Here is a 20,655-nt window from a genome sequence, read left to right as displayed (position 1 = left end):
TAGTTACTAAACGAGATATTTAATTTGTATAAATGAGAATATCATATTATATTATGTGTATATCACTATCGGGTTATTTTTGGCACGACTAGAAATTGTTGAAAACATTCTTTACGTGCAATTCGTATAAGGAAATCGTACGCGTATGTACACGAAAACTAGTTTTTTTTTGCAATCTTGTACGAATGGATTGATGCCAATATAGTATAATAATATGCTCAATGGAATGAGTAGGTAATTATGCGAACAAAATTGTTCTCTATTCCCCAACGATTTCGGTGGAGACGTTAATATTATGATCGTACACAATTTGAAGTCTATTCAAGTTTAAAATATATTAATATTACTTGCTATTTAACAGTCTATAATATTCAAGCTTGATTTTAATAATTTCAATTTTAATAATATATTTTGTTAATTTTATTAACAAACTACAAAATATATTGCATGTTTTTCAATTAATATATAATTAATTTTGGTGAGTTTCTTGCATAAGGCAGGTGTGTATTTTATTATTATAATAAATTAATAAGCTATATAGGTTACCTATGTTGCAAAGTGCAAATCATGTACCAGTATAAATATCTACGTTAACATTTCTTGCATGAATTATTATATTATAATATCGTCAATATGGTTTAAAGCTGGTTTTGCGGGAAACAAAATAGGCCTGATTTGTAAAAAATTGTATACGAAAATATTATAACGTGTTGTCACTAAGTTTTCGTATCTATAATTAACACTGCTAGTATAACTATTTCAATAATTGAAATCGTGTTTTAATATTAATTAACGTATACGCGTAAATACATTAAGATTATAATATTATAAGATGTATATAATATATATATATATATATTGTATAACTTTTAATTTATTTCAGGTAACACCACATATTTACATTTCATGGCCAGATTACGATGGACTGAATCGGGATTTTTTTTACAAGCTCAAAGGTAGGTACCTAAAATCTAAATACACATTTATAGGAAAGTTCTATATTTTTAAATCTCCCAGAAAGGGCAGCAAGCGCAGAAAACTTGTATATTTCTATAAATACGAACATCTATTTTTTGTATACCTTAATTTGGCAGGCCTATTATTTTAAACTAATTTTTACTTCACAAGTATGATTATAAAATCAAAATTTACTAAATGAGCGAATCATTTCAAAATAAAATTTTTGTTTAAACTATTTTATATTAATTTGTTTTTAGCTATTTTTTGGTAAAATGTAGGTACTAAACACTATCTTACATATATATTAGTAAATATTTTATTTATATTTTACAATAAATTCATTACAACAGTTATTAAATAATAATTATGATGATACGAACTAGAGATGTTCCGAATATTCGACGACATCCACAAAAAATGTACCTATTTCTGATTCATTTGAAGTGGATCTCAATTAGTCAATTTTTATTTTGTTTTTAAGTTTTTAAGTCAAAATTACTTTTAAATAAAATAGCAGGTTTATTCCATTATGGTATCAAAAATATATATTACTATTTATAAAAATACAAGTCTTACTAGTTATTGTACTCTACTGGTTTCTGGGAGAGTTCAAAATTACAGATATTCTATAAATGTGTATTTACTATTTATAAGTATCTCACAGCTTCATAAAAAAGTCACAAACAAATTCAACAAAATCCATCAAAGAAATATAGTGTTACGTGAAAATGTTATCAAGTTTTATAATACGTAGGTACCTACATAATATTCTAGATTTTCTTATATTTTAACAACATTTCGATTGACGCTAGTTATTATGTTTCTCTTTTTTTTATATTTATATAAAGTATTATACCTAAATCCTTTTAATGCTTAACTTTTATAATACCTACATTTTATAAGTGAAAACGACACTTGTTTTTATCTTGATGAAAGTCTGCGTAGTAGGCACCGAACGTCAAAAGCAATTTTATTTAAAAAAAAATTCTGCGGCAATACGCGCACCTATACATTTCTATATAATATTATTATAATGCACCGACAATATGATGTATAATTAAATGAGTTTACGTAGTGATTGATAACAGCATTGTTATATTTTGTTCGCCAAGTACAAGTATACAAATATACCTATACAAGTATTTAGTTATATATTCTACAGCGTACCACTATTACTGAAACCAAAATTAAATAATCGTATCAGTGCCGTAGCCAGGAAAAAATGTTGGGGGGGGCACTTAAATTTTTTTCATTAGCCTTTGAAATGTTAGAATATCTAATTATGACCCCTTTGTTCATAAAGTGTATCTACAACTCGTTTTATGACTGTATTATATTTATTTTAACAAGTATGGTACCTACATTGGCTACATTTTAATATAACAATGCATTAATATGATTGTAAACCATAGGTTATTATAATGTCTTCATCAATATTATTATCATTATATCAAAATGTGTTGTAAACAAAAAATTCCATTTATGTTCGAATATTATTAAAATTTACTAACAAAAATACAAGACTATATTAGGACTGTTGAAAGCTGGTCGTTTTTTTGTGCAATTAGATTAATAAGCGGAAAAAAATATACTTCCAGAAATCCAATTTTAATTTCGAAAAAACATAACAATTTCTTCGCTTTTTGTGTGTTTTGTTGAATTTGTCTTCCACTTTTTGGGAGTTTTTTAGCACATGTAAGTTGAACATTTTTTAATCACAAAATATTCTGACGTGACTGCGTGATGTACTTTACTGGGGTTCAATAATCTTAGCCGTCGTTTATCTTAAATTACATAAAGCGTTCGGGGAACTCGCACACACTAATGATCAGTCACTACTCACATAGTACTAATAGTACTAACGGTGGATGTACAATATTTCCTAAATCCGACCCCTTCAAAATGGTTAACTTCGACAGCCTTAACTTTTAATTTTTATCAGACATATAATATAATATAAAACAAGCTAAAAAAAATTTCGAGGGGGGGCGTGTCCCCGGTGCCCACTCCCTAGCTACGGCACTGAATCGAATGCATAGAAGGCCCAACAGTTGTATACAAAATTGTACTTAGACTTCATTTCTAATACCTATTATTAAATATATTATTGTGGTTTATAAACAAATGTTTTACATGCCCTTTCACCCAGTAACTTCGATTTACAATTTACATTAATATCATAGCCCATACGTATTATTATCATTTTGTCGACACGTTGTCATGACTTGAAATGCCACAGAACAATTTTATTTAGACATTATATTGTAGTAGGTTGTAGGTAGGTACCTATGATATAATACTTGACGCATTAATTTATTACACATGTATTTTGCATATTGTATAGATAATAATATTATTAATATTATATCATACGATACTTGTATAGAATATAGACAAAAGGTTCGAAAATATAGGTATAGGTATATAGGTATATTAAAATAAATAAAAATAAGAAAGTTTGGTCAGAATATTTCTGGAGGAAGCATGATTCGATGATAAGAAAGGTAATTCAAGAAAATCCAATACCTAGGTAGGAAGGAGACTCTCGGAAGACGACGGTTAATGTGGCAGTGTAAGGACTGTGTAAAAAGGGATAGAGAGGTAGAAGAACCAAATAGTCATTGGCAAGAAATAGCAGAGGACATAAGTAGAGTGTTTAGTGAACGGTATGATCTTTAATGGCTGAGACCAAAAAATAAGAAGAAGGAACCGAAAACATAACCTGAATTTATAGTTTCAAAGCTATTGTGTATTATACAATATATAATATATTCTACTATATAAAAGGATTTTTTTTATCAGTAGGTATTTAAAGTTCAAATTTTGACAACAATTACAAAATTCACGAAAATGTTCAAATTATTTTGTTATAAAACTATAAAATGTAACCACTTACCCATATTTTATCTGTGGCCATTCTTAATGTGGACATTTTTACCGACTATTGTTGCATATACCTATTAGACTAGAAACTATTTTGTTTTTAATTAATTTCGTTTTACTTTTAATCAACCTCAGTCTTACAACGAAAATAATTTAAAATCGTTATTTTAAAAATTACCAAAATAATTAAATTTATATGAAAATACAAATTATTATACATTTTAATTATTCAGAGATTATACAAATTATGTTCAAGGTCTTTCCGTACATATTGCTTCCGCGCCTACCTTCCTCGTCCGGATTATTATTATATTATAATATATACAAGCAGTGTTATTATAACTCATAGTTCATATTATATACTATGTAGATAAATACTCCAGAGTAATAAAAATAAGCTATTTTTATAACATTTTTTATGTGGGTTTAATTCAAGTTGTGCTCTAAAATGAAATTGTGTATTGAATATATTATTATTTTGTTATTATATAATGTAGGTAATGCAAAAAATGCATCGTTATCTATATGGCATACATATTATAATATACTATGTTCTCAATATATTATTATTATAAATTATTTCTTGTCTTTAAGGTACTTCCCACGTTATACATAATATGTATTCAATACAATAAATACAAAATGTTATAATTAATTGTAACTCATTAAAGATAAATACAAATGTACACAATATAATAGTATGCACCTTGCACCTACAATGTCCTACATATCACAACCATATTATAAAATCTCTTCCCTTTTCCCGGCTTATTTGTTTACACAAATCGAACCAAATAGGATTTTCCTCGATTAATTAAACACTATATATTTAGTTACCACGGTACCTATTATACATTTACTTTACAAAATGTATGCTAGTTTACAATAATAAAACAACGATGGATTACATAGGTACTGCCATGAGGATGATTGCAGTGAATTACGTAAATTCCCTATTCAGTATTTAACTACAAAATGCACACTGTTATTGCGTATAATATAATGCGAATATTGCACATAACTCATATTGTTTGCATTCGTATTTTTTCGCTTTACATTGGACATTGTAAAATTTGCCAACTTTAATGCGTCTGTTTTTATGTGGGACAATGGCTTTGGTCATTGAAATTACTACCCATGTGACTGCGACACAGTTGATCGTCTCGGAAAATATAATTTCCTAGACGGTTATAAACAAAATGTTGATTTCACAGTAGATTAAGCTCATTATATTGCTTGATTCAGTGTTATTGGTCCCCCCAATCGCGATTTAAGTATTGGGCGAGTGGCGTTGCCCCAATGTTTATCGCTATAATGTCTGTCGGACAGAAACGATATAATTATTTCTTATAACACACACGATCAAACGGCGTAAACGCGTATGGTCCAATGACGTTAGCTGAAACACTGAAGGCAGGGAGGATGGATAACATGGCAGTCACCAGGAGCCACCAAGGAGGGTTCCTTGTATCGGTTTTTTGCTTTAACGGCTGCTCCCATCGATTCGACATATTGATAACTTTCGACTTTGGTGCAATTATTATTATAGACATGTTTTCTGTTTGTCGTCTTTATCATATTGATCTCTTTCAATTGTGAGCGAATATAAAGCGAAACTGGTGAAGAAAATATCTTATTACGCCACCACACTTAAGTGGATTCGATACCGTGATTTTCTGTTTTTGTCTAACACACATACGACATATGTAGGATTTTAGACTGGTTCTTTGTCAAACATACCAATTAATCTAATGAAGCTATAAGAATTCTAACAACAGATTTGAATTTGTCGTCAAGTTTACTTGAAACCAACTTTCCAACGTTTTTGAATTTTTGATTTCAACTTCTCCAAAAATTAAAATACGACAATTTTTAAATACTCTTTTTTAATATGATATTTTTAGGAATTTGGGGGATAATTAGTGATGCAAATTTTCATAAAAATTTTTTTTGGTGAACATTTTATAATTTATCATGTTTCTTATCAAATAAATCTTTTGATATTATATAGCTGTAGTATAGGTATTTAACCTTCATAATTATATTTTAAAATATGTTTTTTTATTACCATTCTCACATTTTAATATAATGTTGGTATTATTCTAATGAACATAATATAGTAAATTCAAAATACAAATCATTAAATATATATAATATATACATTACACCTATATCAATATATATAATATTTAACTCGGTAATAAATGTGCATTTTTATCTTTTATTAAAAATGTTGTATTTTTACTTCAGTATAAATTATGAGTGTATAATCGTTTTGTTACAATTATTGATTTTTCAATTTTTAACGGAGGTAATTTATTGTTCGAGTCACTTCCTCAATTTTACCCAAATTATATTTTTTTTTATTACAAGTGTTTTGTTTGATTCTGACGTTATACTTGTTACAATGTAAATAAAAATGAAACAGTTTCAATCTAAAATGTTCAAGCTTACATCTCTAGGGATAATATCAAACATGTGGGAAAGTCGATTTCAAGTAGACTTGACGATAAATTCAAATCTGTTTTTAGGTTTCTTATCGCTTCAATAGATCAATTGGAATGTTTGTCAAAAAATACGTCTAAAACAGTATGTCGCGCGTGTGTTAGACAAAAACAGAAAATCGCGGTATTGAATCCCCTTAACAATAATCCCGTCATTTTTTATAATAAAAAAACTAACCATGGTGAAAAAAGTCTTATCTATAACACGGGGACCATCATTACACTGTTCATTACAATTATTTTCTATCGCTAAATGATTAGATTCACTACCAATCCGTGTCAGTAGAGTGCGTTAAGTTACTTTCAATAATAAATTATATTTTACAGAATTAAATTAATTTAAGTAGTTACTTAATATCATAGGAAAAATATAAGAGGGGGTATGAGGGTGATTAGCACTCAAAGTTTTTAAATTAGAACCGTCGTAATTTATGCAATTTATGGACTACATGAAAAAATAAGGGTCTTCGGCCTCCACATTTTTTTTCATTGAAATCCGTCATTGCCTATTATAATGATACACTTGTGCCTAGTGTTTGAACAAAACGATTTATTCTTTATTCGGCACCATAAATTGACCGTATAAAAATATCATTGGATATAAGTGAGAATAAATACTTCAAACTGTTCATATTATTATATGGTGAGCCTCAAAAGTTACTCTATGTTCAGTCGAAAACTATGTCATATTTACACTTACAAAGATATAGTCGATGTATATAGTTATAATGTATAATGTGTAATGTATAAAATTATTCATGTATTTATATATAGGTACCTAATATATAGGAAGAGAAAGAGAGTGAGAGAGTTGAGTAGGTACTTACCGAATGGTATGAGAGGATAATATTTAGTCTTGATGACTTCGTACAATATTGTGCAGTATTTTTTTAGATTCGTAAATAAATCATTTTGCATAAGATCTTTATAAAATTTGTCCAAGTCTTGTGTCATATTTTGAGTATGCGCGTAATACGGCGATTGCATAAGTTCTTGCTGTCTTGCGTACAAAAACTCTGTTGTATCATAAATCCGTATTAACAAAAAAATAATGTTCATTATTAAATTTGTTAATAATTTATTAATTTTTATATGATCATTGTTAGTACAACTCACGAATGACGTGTTTTGTAGCTGACACGAAAACAGCTTCGATGTGATGGAAAATCTGCACCACGGTCGGCTCGATGGTTTTCAAAACATTGCTCCAATACGCCGCCACAGTGTTCGACGATTCTTCCAACATACTTTCAACATATCTTATGAACGATATATGAACGTCACGTATCAACTGGTTAACAAAAATGTAGTTAGCCAATAGCCGATGATGTTTTACTTAAATCGAATAAAAATGTCTCTATCGTATAAAATTATTGTCAAATATAATATAATCAGTATATTCACTTTGTCATATTTAACCATGGAGCTATTGATAAAGTCTGAAACGTAAACAAAGGCTTCGCCTTCCATCAATCGTTTCAACAGTTTACCGAATTCTTCGTAGGCCAATTTTATCTGCAACCAAAACAATAAATTATTATAATTTTTATTAGAAGACAGTTATTATGTCAACATTATCATGATATTATAAGATACTGCTATCATTGCGTTCACTATATTACGTTTATTCTTGACCAATGAAAAGCGAACATGACTCGTTATTCATCAAATGTAACGTAAACTTGAACAAATTTCATATTTTTAGTGAATTTTTAACGCTATTGGGACATCCAAATCGTGCACGTCTTTAACATTTTAAACATTTATACGTTTTATTTTGTATGTTCTGTTATAATTTAAAAACATTTTTTTGCTGTTTTTCAGAAAAACGTATTCATAAATTATTTTAGCCAATATAATTACTTAAAGCAAACAATAATCAACCACATAAACTTATTTTTTATTTTTTTGAAAAAACGTATACTCGTGAACGAATTAATTTTATTAGAACAATCAGCCAAAAAGGATCTGAGTTCCGTGAGGTCTGGACTAAACATAAAAATTTCTCTGGTAGGATAGTGTAGAAAAACTAAAATGTATTGATTAAAAAGCACTGCGATGACAAAACAGCAGAACTATAGCCAAGTACTCAAGTATAGCTTATCAAGTATATACGTTTCAATTGAAAACAATACTATAAAATATTGTGAAGCCGGAGTAATTGACAATGTTATAATATAGGTATAAAAACGCCACAAGCAATAATGATTCTCATAGAATTAATTTTACAATACAAGTTTTGTTGGTCCAAATCAAGTTTATTATATTCTGTATATTTGATATTATTTATAATATGCAGTGCAGCTATTGGTGTTTCTGTTTTGTTATATAAATATTTATATTATTTTTGATATTACGTACACTTCTATGCAAAAAAGATATTCGGTTATAGAAGTTTTAATGTGTTTCCGAAAGAGGACTATGTTAAAATATGTCAACCCGAAGGTCATTGGGTTTCACGCTGTGGCTTTATTCAACATCATATTATTATGTATTATGCTTGTATCCATAAAAATATAATAAAATAATATTAAATATTAGTATACCTAATTTAGGTATCTTCTATTTGCATCGGATTGCTGAACATAATATAAGGTAGTTGTTCCTACATTTATTTTCCTAATAGCACATTATTATAGCTGTACTAAAATGTGCAGTACACATTTTATAAACTTTTGTCCTTTCAATAACAAGAACTTCGATTTCCAGGAAAAATAAACGCCACAGACCAAACGAATATTGAAATATTTACAATAAAATATTTATGTATATATTTATATCATTATTTTTTTCCTAGAAAAATGTTGTAGGTATTTTGAGTATATTTTAGTTTTTATGGGTATAAATTAAAAAAAATTAAATTTAAATTCAAATGTTGATGGGGCACCTATATTTGGAAATACAGGTATATTTAGATACTTACGTATATTCAACATTTAAGGTTTTCGATATTATTCTAAAAGAGGATTTCTTGCCTGCGTTCTAGGTATAAAAATGTATTATAATACATTATTGTGTATTTTCACTCAAGTTTGTGAAAAAAAACTTAAAAATTTTACACTTTTTGCTTGGAATTTATATCTAGTTCAACCGCATATAGTATCAAAACACAAAATAGTATGACCCATTTCGAGTTGTAACATTACTCTTAATCAATGTCTTAGCTTCAAATAAGAGGAATCGACCTCCGTAAAGAAGTCCAAGAGGATAGAAGAATATTTTAAACGAGACCGTATCAAATAATAATGTAGTACATCGTTTAACATAACCTTACATGTTAGATTGAATTGCAGATTGAATTCTTTTGATGAACGTATAAAAAATTCTACCATCTTAGGTTAAAAGGTCTACAGGAAACTGATTCAATATAAAAATGGAATTCTTTCAGTTTTAAAAAACTCCTAAGTATATCTTACTAGTATTTATTTTTACTAGTATTCGTAAAAATAATTGAACCAATAATCAAGAATAAGTAGTTTTGAAATGTGTTATCACCTATTACTTATTGAAGCAGTAAAATCCCATATACTTTTCAAAATTATCGAGGGGAAAAAAATATTTAGGCATAGCCTACTTTTTTTTTTACAAAATCTACTCTGTTTTTTTATTGCATCATAACGAATTCCAATATACTTAACATTTTAATTGAACATTTATGATTTTATAATAACTTAAAAGAGTAATACAAAAATAGCACTGGCTGAAAAATCTGGTGAAATTAATAAATTAGAATCGATCATAAACAGAATAGTATAGTAGCCAAGTAAGTGTAAGAAAAACAAATTCCTTAGAATCACAAATTAATTAAGTAGTTTGTAATAGAAGCACCCTAATACCACACCAGCGAACACTAATAGTGGCACATTGACAATTCATCAATGTACCAATACAGGCGAGTGCGATTTATGCAACAAGTCGTGTCAAGTGACAATTTATGTTTAAATTTTAAATTTTAAATTATAATAATTAATTTTAAAGTTTAAATTGTAAGAAAATGTGTGTTAATAGAGTCATAGGTAATCCAAATAAATCGGTAATCCGAACGACCCATTTCACCTATCCCATCTGGATTAACGAACGAGACGCTATTTAAATATGACGTAATAATTTGTGTTATAATCAATATCTATATTTTATATATTTATTTTAATCATTATTAGTAATAACTTATATTTATTATAGTTAAGAAAAAATTTAAAAATATTAATTATTAGAATATGTATAGTATAAAAGTTAAATGGACTTTCTTTAGCTATTTCTGACAGCCTGTATATAATATTAAACTGCTATTATATAAACGAAATATCACTCACGTTGTCGATGAACCAAACTATAGATTTTCTGATGGTTTGCCCAGTGTCACCCAATGCAGTCCATATTTCGTTGACGATCTGCGGTAACGATCCCATTTTGTCACTAACAAACGGAACGAATAGGTATATTAATATTAGAAAAAAGTTATTAATTATTGTTGCACCGCTAACGATACACCGTACACCGAAAAAACGATTGACGGCGATACAATAATTGTATAACACATTTGTTTTCTACAGTGCATTTTCAACACTCACATAAACGACATGTCCTCCATCATTGCAATGTATAGCCCGTGGATATCTTTTAAATAAAACTCGTTCGCGTTGTAAGAATTATTGAACACCTTTCTGAAATACGCCAAATCTTCTTCTAGTACGTGGAAATTGCTGCACAAATTATAAATAGTGTGAATAAATTTAGAATAAACAATATAAAAACACTATATACATATACAGAATGATCCGTTTAAGTATATATTCTCATTATTTTGAAAATGTTTTTTTTTTTTTCATAATCAATTGCGTGTCAGAACAGTATTTCAAAAATAGTATATTGTGTGGCAATGGCGGGAAGTGAGCTATTTCGGTTGCGGGCGATGTGTGGTAAACGGGTCGCATTCGCCCCAGACTGGAATTGCCTTCCTGCACGAGTCACACATACTATTTTTTTGTCACGCCTCTGCGTTCATCGATCATGGCAAAGGTAATGCGGGGATATATGCAACAACCGGACTATTCTACGACAACAATATTTTACGAAAGAAACAATTTTGTTTAAGCGTCACGCATGGAGGTTATAATATGAATATAAGATGTAACCAAAAGTGTATGTTTTGTAAAGACCGTGGTATAGATTTCAGTGTCTGGTTGTGCAGGGGATACGCGCGTGATAGGTGCGCACATCACTTTTGGGGGTTTCCATTTTACCGCCCGGCACTTCTTAGGATTTCCACTTTACCACCCGACACTATTAGGGATTCCCACTTTACCGCCCGCTGGACGGAAAAAGGACGATTTCCAACGCATCAACCTCAAACCAAACTTTCGGTGCAGGCGTGACAAAAAAAAATATTTTATATTTCTTTATCGTTATTATTTGTAAATAATTTTAAACAATTAATAGGATATATTTTACATAGCAAAACATATTTCTTGAGGTAAATCGATACTTATGTAAAAATCGAATTTCAAATAAGTTAATTAGTTAAATATTATTTGTTACTTATAATTAGTATTTTAAAATTTCATGAAATTTAAAAAAATGAAATATTTCAATTATCATTATTTTTGTAGTTTTGTCTTGTAAAATATTAAATAATTAATCTAAATAAATTAAATGCCTCATTAGTCATTAACACACATTTTTTTCTTAGTTTTAATGTATAATAATATAATATTGTATTTTTTTTTGCTGTACCTATTATTTGATGTAAAAATGTTAAACAAATAAGGAATAGATAGGTATATTGTATATTATGTACCATGTACGTGGTAACTTATATAGTTATATGTTAAAAATCAGATCAGAGTTTTCTTGATCGAGAATCCTTATGACATGTATTTGTATAATTGTATATAAAAAAAACAAAATAAAAATAAAAATATAAAAATGGAATATAAATTTAAAAAAAAACGCTTTGGTATAACGTTTATCATATATGTTATGTTATGAAGATCATTGTTTCTTATTAATGTTAACATGTATTATAATTATATAAAACAAAAAACATAATAAATATTAAAAAGAAACAGTAAATGGAAACCAGTACTTAGGTATATATTATAAATATCATAGTTTTCTTGCTAACGATTCACATGAAATAATATAAATTATAATTATAATTTATACATAGTAAAAATATAAAACAAAATAATATTTAAAAAATAAAAATGAAATAATTAATAAAAATCCAATATTTCACAAAACGTTAAAATATTTCACCACTTGGTGAAATATTTCTCATACTTCAAACACTACTTATAATAGCATTCAAAGGTTTGAAGAGTGGAGAAGAGTGGCACAGGAATACAACAAAAAATATTGGTCCACTACTCCGCTCATCAATACAATTTAAATAAGTATAACTAATTAATTACTCGTTTGAAATTAGATTTTCTTGTACCAAAATACTCCGAATTATATTCTATTTTGGATTATGAAATTAAAAATGTATGCGGTCAATGGTCATTAAAAAAGTAAAAAGTTAAATAATGATAAGTGATATATAATACAATACAATTTTTCAAAAATATAACTTTTTTCAATAATTTGATTTTATAACATCAAATATTATGTACCTAAAAATAATGTTTGTAAATCCGTTAAAACGTTTTGAAGTAATAAGTGTATAGATACTTCAATGGGTCACGAGAGTTAATATAGAAATAATGTTACTGGATGTTAGATTTCATCTTAATGCATATGATAAAAGATAAATGTTTCTGAATTCTGATATATATATAAATTACCTCTTCTAAGGATATTTTATAATTTATTAATATTACAACAGTATAGTAAATAAGTAAATATATATATTTTCTATTAGTAATTCGGTATATTGAACTAATTGTTGATAAAAACATCGCACATAACATTATATTATTAATTATTATAACAATATTTTATCAAAATATACTTTTATTTGTTGATAATAACTTATAAATCAATTGTCAATATAATGCATACCATAGCACGGTGCGAATAACAGTATATATGATTAGATTCAAAAAATGATGTCAAGTCCCTATCCGATTAGGTGGTATTATTTGAGTTACAACGTAATAACTAAAGTTGTTTGAAGAAAAATCGTTTGGTTTTTGTTTAAATAAACAATTTAAAAAAAAATTAAACTTCATATATCTATTAAAAATATATGCCTAGGTAATTAAATTATAATATAAGTAATTTTTAGTATTTTATCAAACCAAATAAATTTATGAAGAACCTTGTATTCAGTTTTCAAGCTTTAGAATAAAAAAAAAAAAGCCAAATAATTTTTAAATTAGAATTTAGTTAATACTGCTCCAGAAGTTAATGAGTATTAATTAATGACACATGAAACACACATACACACACCCCAAACATAATTTTGATCAACATAAAGCAATACATTCATTCAGTTCAAAATCGAAAATGTCAAAAGTAAAATAATGCTAAATAAAGAAAAAAATTTAGAACCAAAACGTAATAAAATACAAATAATCTCAAACTTGCAGACAAGTTTTTTTAAACCCTTTTAAAAATGTAGTTACGAGAGTAAACTTTTGAAAATCAAACGATAATGCATATTTTTATGCGATAATCACGTATAGGTATTTTTTTTTTGTGAATATTAGTGATTTAAAAATGTATTTTAATGCAAAACTTTTTGCCTGGTAATGATTTAAAGTTCTTAAAATTTGCATTGCGTCGGCAGGCGATTGTATATATGTACTCCTGCGATGTATACTGTGGTGGTCCCTCCTCACCATAACCTACAGACTTTCTAACCATGCATATTTCTATTATGAAGTACACATTAAAACATTTTTTTAACTGTGTAACATGATAAGGCATATTAATTTCATTCATATTATACTAAATGCAATAAATATTAGTGAATATCACATCATCAGTAATTTTATAAAGTATTTTAAAATTTTATTTAAACTTAAAAATTAATTAATTTAAGAAAAGTACAAAAAAATTTTCAAGCTTACATCCTTACCTTTTAAGTACGTATTATTTACAATGTAATTTATAAAACCTTGAATTATAACTGTATATAACTTATAATTGACTAAAATATATTTTATTACTTCTTAATTAATAGTTTTAAGATTTTGACTATTTTTTTAAAAAATCGATTAAATCGATATACCTAATGCTTGAATATTTGAACACACCAATATTTGCCGACACAACATTAGGGAAATGATAATATTTTGTAAATGTTTTAAAGTGCTTGAATAATGAATATTGGACTAATAATATTTTATAAATATTTTCTTTTCATGATAACAAACATTTTTTACTAAATATAGAAATTCTGAATTCGCTAGACTAAATCGGTGTCTATAGATATTTTATGTACCCAAAATGATCAATGGAGATCCGACATAAATTGTTCTAATACAATATTGTTTCATATTAGTAAACCTTCGTTAAATCAAAGTGAACCAACTTTGAGCTCACCGAATTTATGCTTGAACAAGTTAAACTTCTGATAAAGGGTTATATTATAGTTACTATGCACTAATCAATTAACCAAAAGTATTGGGTATTTAACTATAAAGCGTGCCACGCCACCACTTTATATAAAGCACATTTAGTATAAAAAAATAAAAAAAATTTATTACAAAGAGTTTCTATTCTTTGAGTTTGAATAAAACAAAAATCACAATACCTTATATCATTGAGAAATTCTTGTATTTCCGGTTTTGTATCAGCCCAAATTCCATTTGCAGTTTCCACCGTCTGAGATTTTATGTAATGTGTCCAAAACTCTGTTGTATCTTGAATATAGCACCAAGTACGGTTAACTGATGTACGTAACGCACTCTAAATATACACACACGCTCGAATTAATATTACTGTGCATTATTTATGATCAAGTTGAACACTTCTTGTAATCTTGTAACATGCCCAATGAACATAATAATGAAAATTAATTATGTTAATTACCACAATATTGTCTTTCAAATCGATTCTCCATTGCAATGAAGAAGACAGCAATCTAGAATGGTTAAGACTTAAAGAAAATTCAACGTCTGGAATAATTACGTTGTTTTCGGTTCTCCATATGTTAAATTTAGCATTCTTACTCTCCAACATATTTCCGGACATAAACAATTGTTTTGTGGCGTCTAAAATATTCAATTTAAGTAAAAATAAGTGAAAAATACAATGAATACATTAACAACAAGTACCTAATTAAATATACGTTTACAAAATAATTATATTGTAAGTTGTTGAAATTTACAATATTTTGATAATACAGAGCCTCATGTTTGAAATTAAATTTAATCCATTAGCCAATTAGTATACTATGCGTTATACACGTAACCTAATTTATTTAGCAACTATTTCAACTAACACTAAATTCTACGGAAACACTTTGTATTTTGGCAATGAAATTCAACCGAAATATTTTCTGATAGGTATTTTCCTTTAGTAAGCTAATCAAATTCATAACTTATTAAATAAAACAATACGAAAATAGTTTAATTCGTAACAGATAGAAAACAAAATTGGTTTTAAAAAATTAAAATTAAAAAGTATAATAATATAATTAAAGAATATCTATATTAATTTAACATGTGATTTAAATAAATTTTACCCTCTAACGATGACACGTGCACATTTAAAATTTAAATGCCAATTTCAGAAAGTCTACACTCTACTGTACAATAACTACAAGGTTAGTTTAATTATTCTTAATAATCAAGAAATCTTTTAATTGTATTGCTCAAAAAAATATGCTTCAAATAAAAGTATGATATATTAATTAACTGTCTAATGTTTTATGTCTTAAAGTGTTACAAGTTGTTCATACAACGTTTGAGTTCAAATTTTAACGAAGTTCGTTGAATTGTAAAAATCAATAATTTTTAGTGGAAACTAAGAAAAATGGTTATCGTTTACAATCCATATTAATGATTATACTATTTAACCTTACCTGGAGTGAAATTAATAATTAGATTAGTATCCTTCTGTGGAATGTTGATGTAAAATTTCCCAACAATATTTTGATCATCGCCTCTTCGTATCAGTCCGTTTACATAGTGTGTTCCTTGAAAATTACTGTAATTCCCATAGATAAAAGTAGTATCGTGGATTGAGTATTTCTAATTCATAATATTATTAATGTTAGTTTTTCTTTTTTATAGTTATAATTAAAAATATTTTAATCTACAAAAAATATTTACCTCGATCAGTATAGTTTTGTTAAAAAAATCCAATACACCTTTACTATCCCAATACTGATCTGGTAAGTATGCTCGTTTATAAGTAATATTGTTGTGGAAGTAATGAAAGAATTCTTGTGATTTAAAAGTACCAGCAGCGTCCAATTTAAATCTAAAAGCAATTTTGTAGGAATAATGTAGTTTATTGTTATTAATACTTTTTTTTTGCTTTGATAAACTGTTTATGAGTTGTACATATTTTCGTCAGTGATTTTGTCAAACATTATTTAAGTTAGAACAGTTATGAACATGGTCTTACTTTCTCGTCCTTCATTAATACATTCATTCACGTGACTAATAACAATTCATTATTACCTGGTAATTAAATGTCTTCCTTTAAGGGATAAAAAGTAGTTTCGTTTAGACTTGGCCGAATTGTTTTCAATCAAGCAACCAATGGTAAACTTTCGTCTTGAATCCAACGCATAGTCGTATTCAGCATTTAAATCGAAGAGTATTGAGTTACCACGTGAATAATTTCCTCTTATTGTAACGTTCTAAAAATATGATAAAAATAGTTAAAACTTAATACGTTACATACGTTTGATTGAATATTAAAATAATAAATTGCACTACTAGACAATTATCATGAAACACAAATCTAAAAAACAAATATGAAGCCTCTTCCTAAAAGTGTATTTTAAAATATTAAATACTATCTGAATCACCCGGCGTTGCCCGGAAAAGAATTCTGATTGTTCAACTTCTTTTGGGTGTAATACGCTGTAGAAGCTATGTATTTTTAAGTGTAAATTATATTATATTTTAATATATAGCTATCCCAACCGGCGCGGCGTTATCTGTGAGATTCGCAGCGGTGTATTATCAGGTAGGCAATCCAATTATTCACCTGCGGTTGATCATGGGCTCCTTGTGGTTTGTACGTAAATGTATAATTTAACTCTGAAGTATCGAAGTTGTACCAAGTTTGTCGTTATTACTTAATTCAACCTACAGTGGATTAATACAAAATCCTAACCTAATCGTACTAAAATCCGATGAATAAAAAAAAAACCAAACATTCCTATGTATAGATAAAGAAGAAAAATAAAAAAAGGAAAAAAAAGAATGTAATGATCATGTAAAATCATGCAAAAAATCGTTCCACTGAAACCGTGGTTTAAATTTGATAAATTCTGTACTTAATACACAGAAGTGCCAATGCGCTTATAGGCGTATTAATAATAATATATACCAATAGCAACCATATACAAACAAATATTTCCATCGTCAATCTCAAAATCCCTATTTAAGCACTTCCCCAAGCTTGACCTCTAATTAAACCTTTTTAAATTAGCCTATCTTCTTCCCAGAGGTCTAATCTATCTCAGCTGTAATACATTTCATCGCAATCGGATGAACAAATGCATAAAGGACACACACACAAACATTCATTTTTATATACATATATAGATATAAAACAGTTGTATACTTCGTTAAGATTAAAATGCACCAAAGAAGAATTTAAGTAAAATTAATATTTATATAATATAAATATGTAATAGGTTTATGTTCATATAATATATGAACACGGGAGACGGAGTGGCCGAGCGGACTAAGGAGTCGGTTCAAACTCAGTCATGGGTGCCATTTTTTTTCAGTCAGTCACGGTGTCAAGAGAGAGAGGGCGCCATCCCCCACCCGGGCATGGCATATACCTACCAAGGCCGACTTAAAAATTCAGCCAAAATAATATTTGCTCATCAGATGTAATAGTTTACATGTTTACAAGTTTACAAGTTAACTAGAAAAACTGGTAATATTATTATAATAACTGTGTGAAGTTTAAATTATCAACACAATTAATATATACCTAAACATATTTAACTAGAAACCAGGCAGCTATAAAGTGTATTCTTATAATATTTAACAAAAATCTTGAGACACCTCTCTTAAAATAATAGGTATGCAGACATTAAATAATACTTATAAATAAAATAATATATCTAATACTCAAACAAGATTAAAGTTGACTACCTACCAACTACAATTCAGAGTTTATTTACTCTAGACGTCTTCTGCTCGAATTACTTACTTTTTGGAATGAAGGGTGGAACAGCAACACAGCTATACGATGTCTATTGACTTTAGACTCAAGTTTTCTCCAATCAATTCGATATCCGAGTACGTATTTATCGTCCGGCAAAGGTCTGTGCTGTATTAGTGTCATCTGAGACATCAAATATTTAGTGTCTGTCTCTATATCACTGATAATTGAGAAATTCCTTCTGGGATATGCTACGTTTATGTCAATTATTTTCCCATATTCACTGGGTGTCTTCAAACAAAGTTCAAATTATTTAGTTTGTACAATTAAAAACTGTGATGTATACTTATGACGTGTCAGCGCACATTTGATCTTCTCTTTCCGAGAAATATGAAATATAGCAAATTATCGTCCAACAGAACCAATTTTGTTTTGTCAGCTTTAATATTAGAATTTATTGAACTATAATCAAATTTAAACGGGAAAACATTATCTGTGTTCATATTTTCATTTTTCGGCTACCTATTTTACGATATATTTTTAATTTTTCTGCAAATGATGAATATATAATATTATATTACAATTATTTAATAATATGCTCATATATAACAGAAAAATTGGAATGTCGTAAAACTCAAACTTCCGAACAATGATAATATTTTTAAGTTTAAGTTTAATAATAGACAATTGCACTTTAATATTAAATCTAACCAGACAAGATTGTTACCACAAATAGCACAAATTCACCATGTTGCGCAAGGTTCAAAGATATAAATCAAATTGTGCACTGACATTCTCTTATCTCCTTTAACAACAATCATGAACTACATACCGAATTATGATAAGCAACTCTCAATGCCGAGTTCATCCAGGCGTCAGGGTTCAAAACTATTTTTACATTTCTTGTATAAGAGTCATCATTATCGTCATCATAATGTGAATTGATCACGATGCTTCTGTTGAAATTGATCACTGTAAATAATTTAAGGAAAACTATTTTTAACTATTTTTTTTTGATTTAAAAAATAAAAAGGTGGGTAAGTGGATTTCGCTCTGCTGTACAGTAGGTTACAAGTGGGTCACTGTATAATGGATGGTATTAAATTTGAATTCAATGATATAATATCATTGTATAAGAAAAACGATTCTGAGCGGAGACGGTATGTCAGTCTAGGTATAAGACATAATATTATATTATAGTCTATAGTATTTTAAAAAAATTGATCTATAATAGGTACATATAATAAATTCCAAATTAATCATATCATAATATCTATTAGGTACTTATAACGCGATATACATCAACAAAAAACCGTGGTACTATCATAGATATATAATAGTATACTTTAGAAGTTTCAAGTACCCGCACGAATAATATTATACAATCACAACAAAATAATTAAAATAGTTATCCTAGGTTTTTAATATGTAATTTCGTCCAAATTTGTACTTAAAATGACTATAAAAATAAACTGGGTAAATGTATTTTTTAGATTTTTTGGTAACAGAATTAATAACTTACGTGGAATCTTGTTTTAAATTTTCAATTCTTAGATACAAAAATTGAACATTTTATAAATTTTTAACTACAAAATAATTTTTTAAATTAAAATTTGATAAATTTTGTCAAAATTTGATCTTTAAATGCTTATAAAAAAAAATTGTGCCAATGTATTTTAAATATTTTTCAACTGATATTGTAACAATATATCAGGAGCTTTGTATTAAATTTATACACTTTTTGGCCCAACAGATAAAACTTTATTGATATTTATAGAAAAAAAAAACTAAAAAAATTGAAAACTTACAATGTCCGTAAACAGCTCAAAAAGAGTCAAAATATTTTCAAAATTGTATGGTGTATAGGAAATGCTAATATAAACATTCAGTAAAATTTTCATGTATCTGCAGTTATTCGTTTTTGAATTACAACAAAATAAGGAAATCGCTACATGAGAAATCGAGTGAATATCCAATGTTGTAAAAATTTGAATTTCAAACGATCATAAAAATTTAATTTGACTTTCTTATAGATAATTTTTTGTTTGATAAAGGTAGA

The 20,655-nt window shown here is 27.6% G+C and overlaps 1 protein-coding gene across 1 annotated transcript in view; it reads right to left on the bottom strand.

The window, feature by feature from the left end:
- LOC100165697 overlaps positions 1-20,655 on the bottom strand; it is a 127,030-nt gene that overhangs the window by 45,215 nt on the left and 61,160 nt on the right. The window contains exons 49-60 of the mRNA XM_001942580.5: positions 19,429-19,568; positions 18,645-18,887; positions 16,925-17,106; positions 16,571-16,721; positions 16,321-16,489; positions 15,327-15,508; positions 15,049-15,203; positions 10,919-11,050; positions 10,661-10,763; positions 7,752-7,862; positions 7,464-7,638; positions 7,175-7,363 (exon numbers count right to left, since the gene is read on the bottom strand). Of these exons, the coding sequence (XP_001942615.2) occupies positions 7,175-7,363; positions 7,464-7,638; positions 7,752-7,862; positions 10,661-10,763; positions 10,919-11,050; positions 15,049-15,203; positions 15,327-15,508; positions 16,321-16,489; positions 16,571-16,721; positions 16,925-17,106; positions 18,645-18,887; positions 19,429-19,568 (1,932 nt within the window). The remainder of the gene's footprint in view (positions 1-7,174; positions 7,364-7,463; positions 7,639-7,751; positions 7,863-10,660; positions 10,764-10,918; positions 11,051-15,048; positions 15,204-15,326; positions 15,509-16,320; positions 16,490-16,570; positions 16,722-16,924; positions 17,107-18,644; positions 18,888-19,428; positions 19,569-20,655) is intronic.

This window comes from Acyrthosiphon pisum, chromosome X (genome assembly GCF_005508785.2).
Source record: "Acyrthosiphon pisum isolate AL4f chromosome X, pea_aphid_22Mar2018_4r6ur, whole genome shotgun sequence".
NCBI classification, from domain to species: domain Eukaryota; kingdom Metazoa; phylum Arthropoda; class Insecta; order Hemiptera; family Aphididae; genus Acyrthosiphon; species Acyrthosiphon pisum.
This window is presented reverse-complemented; position numbering and strand designations above follow the sequence as displayed.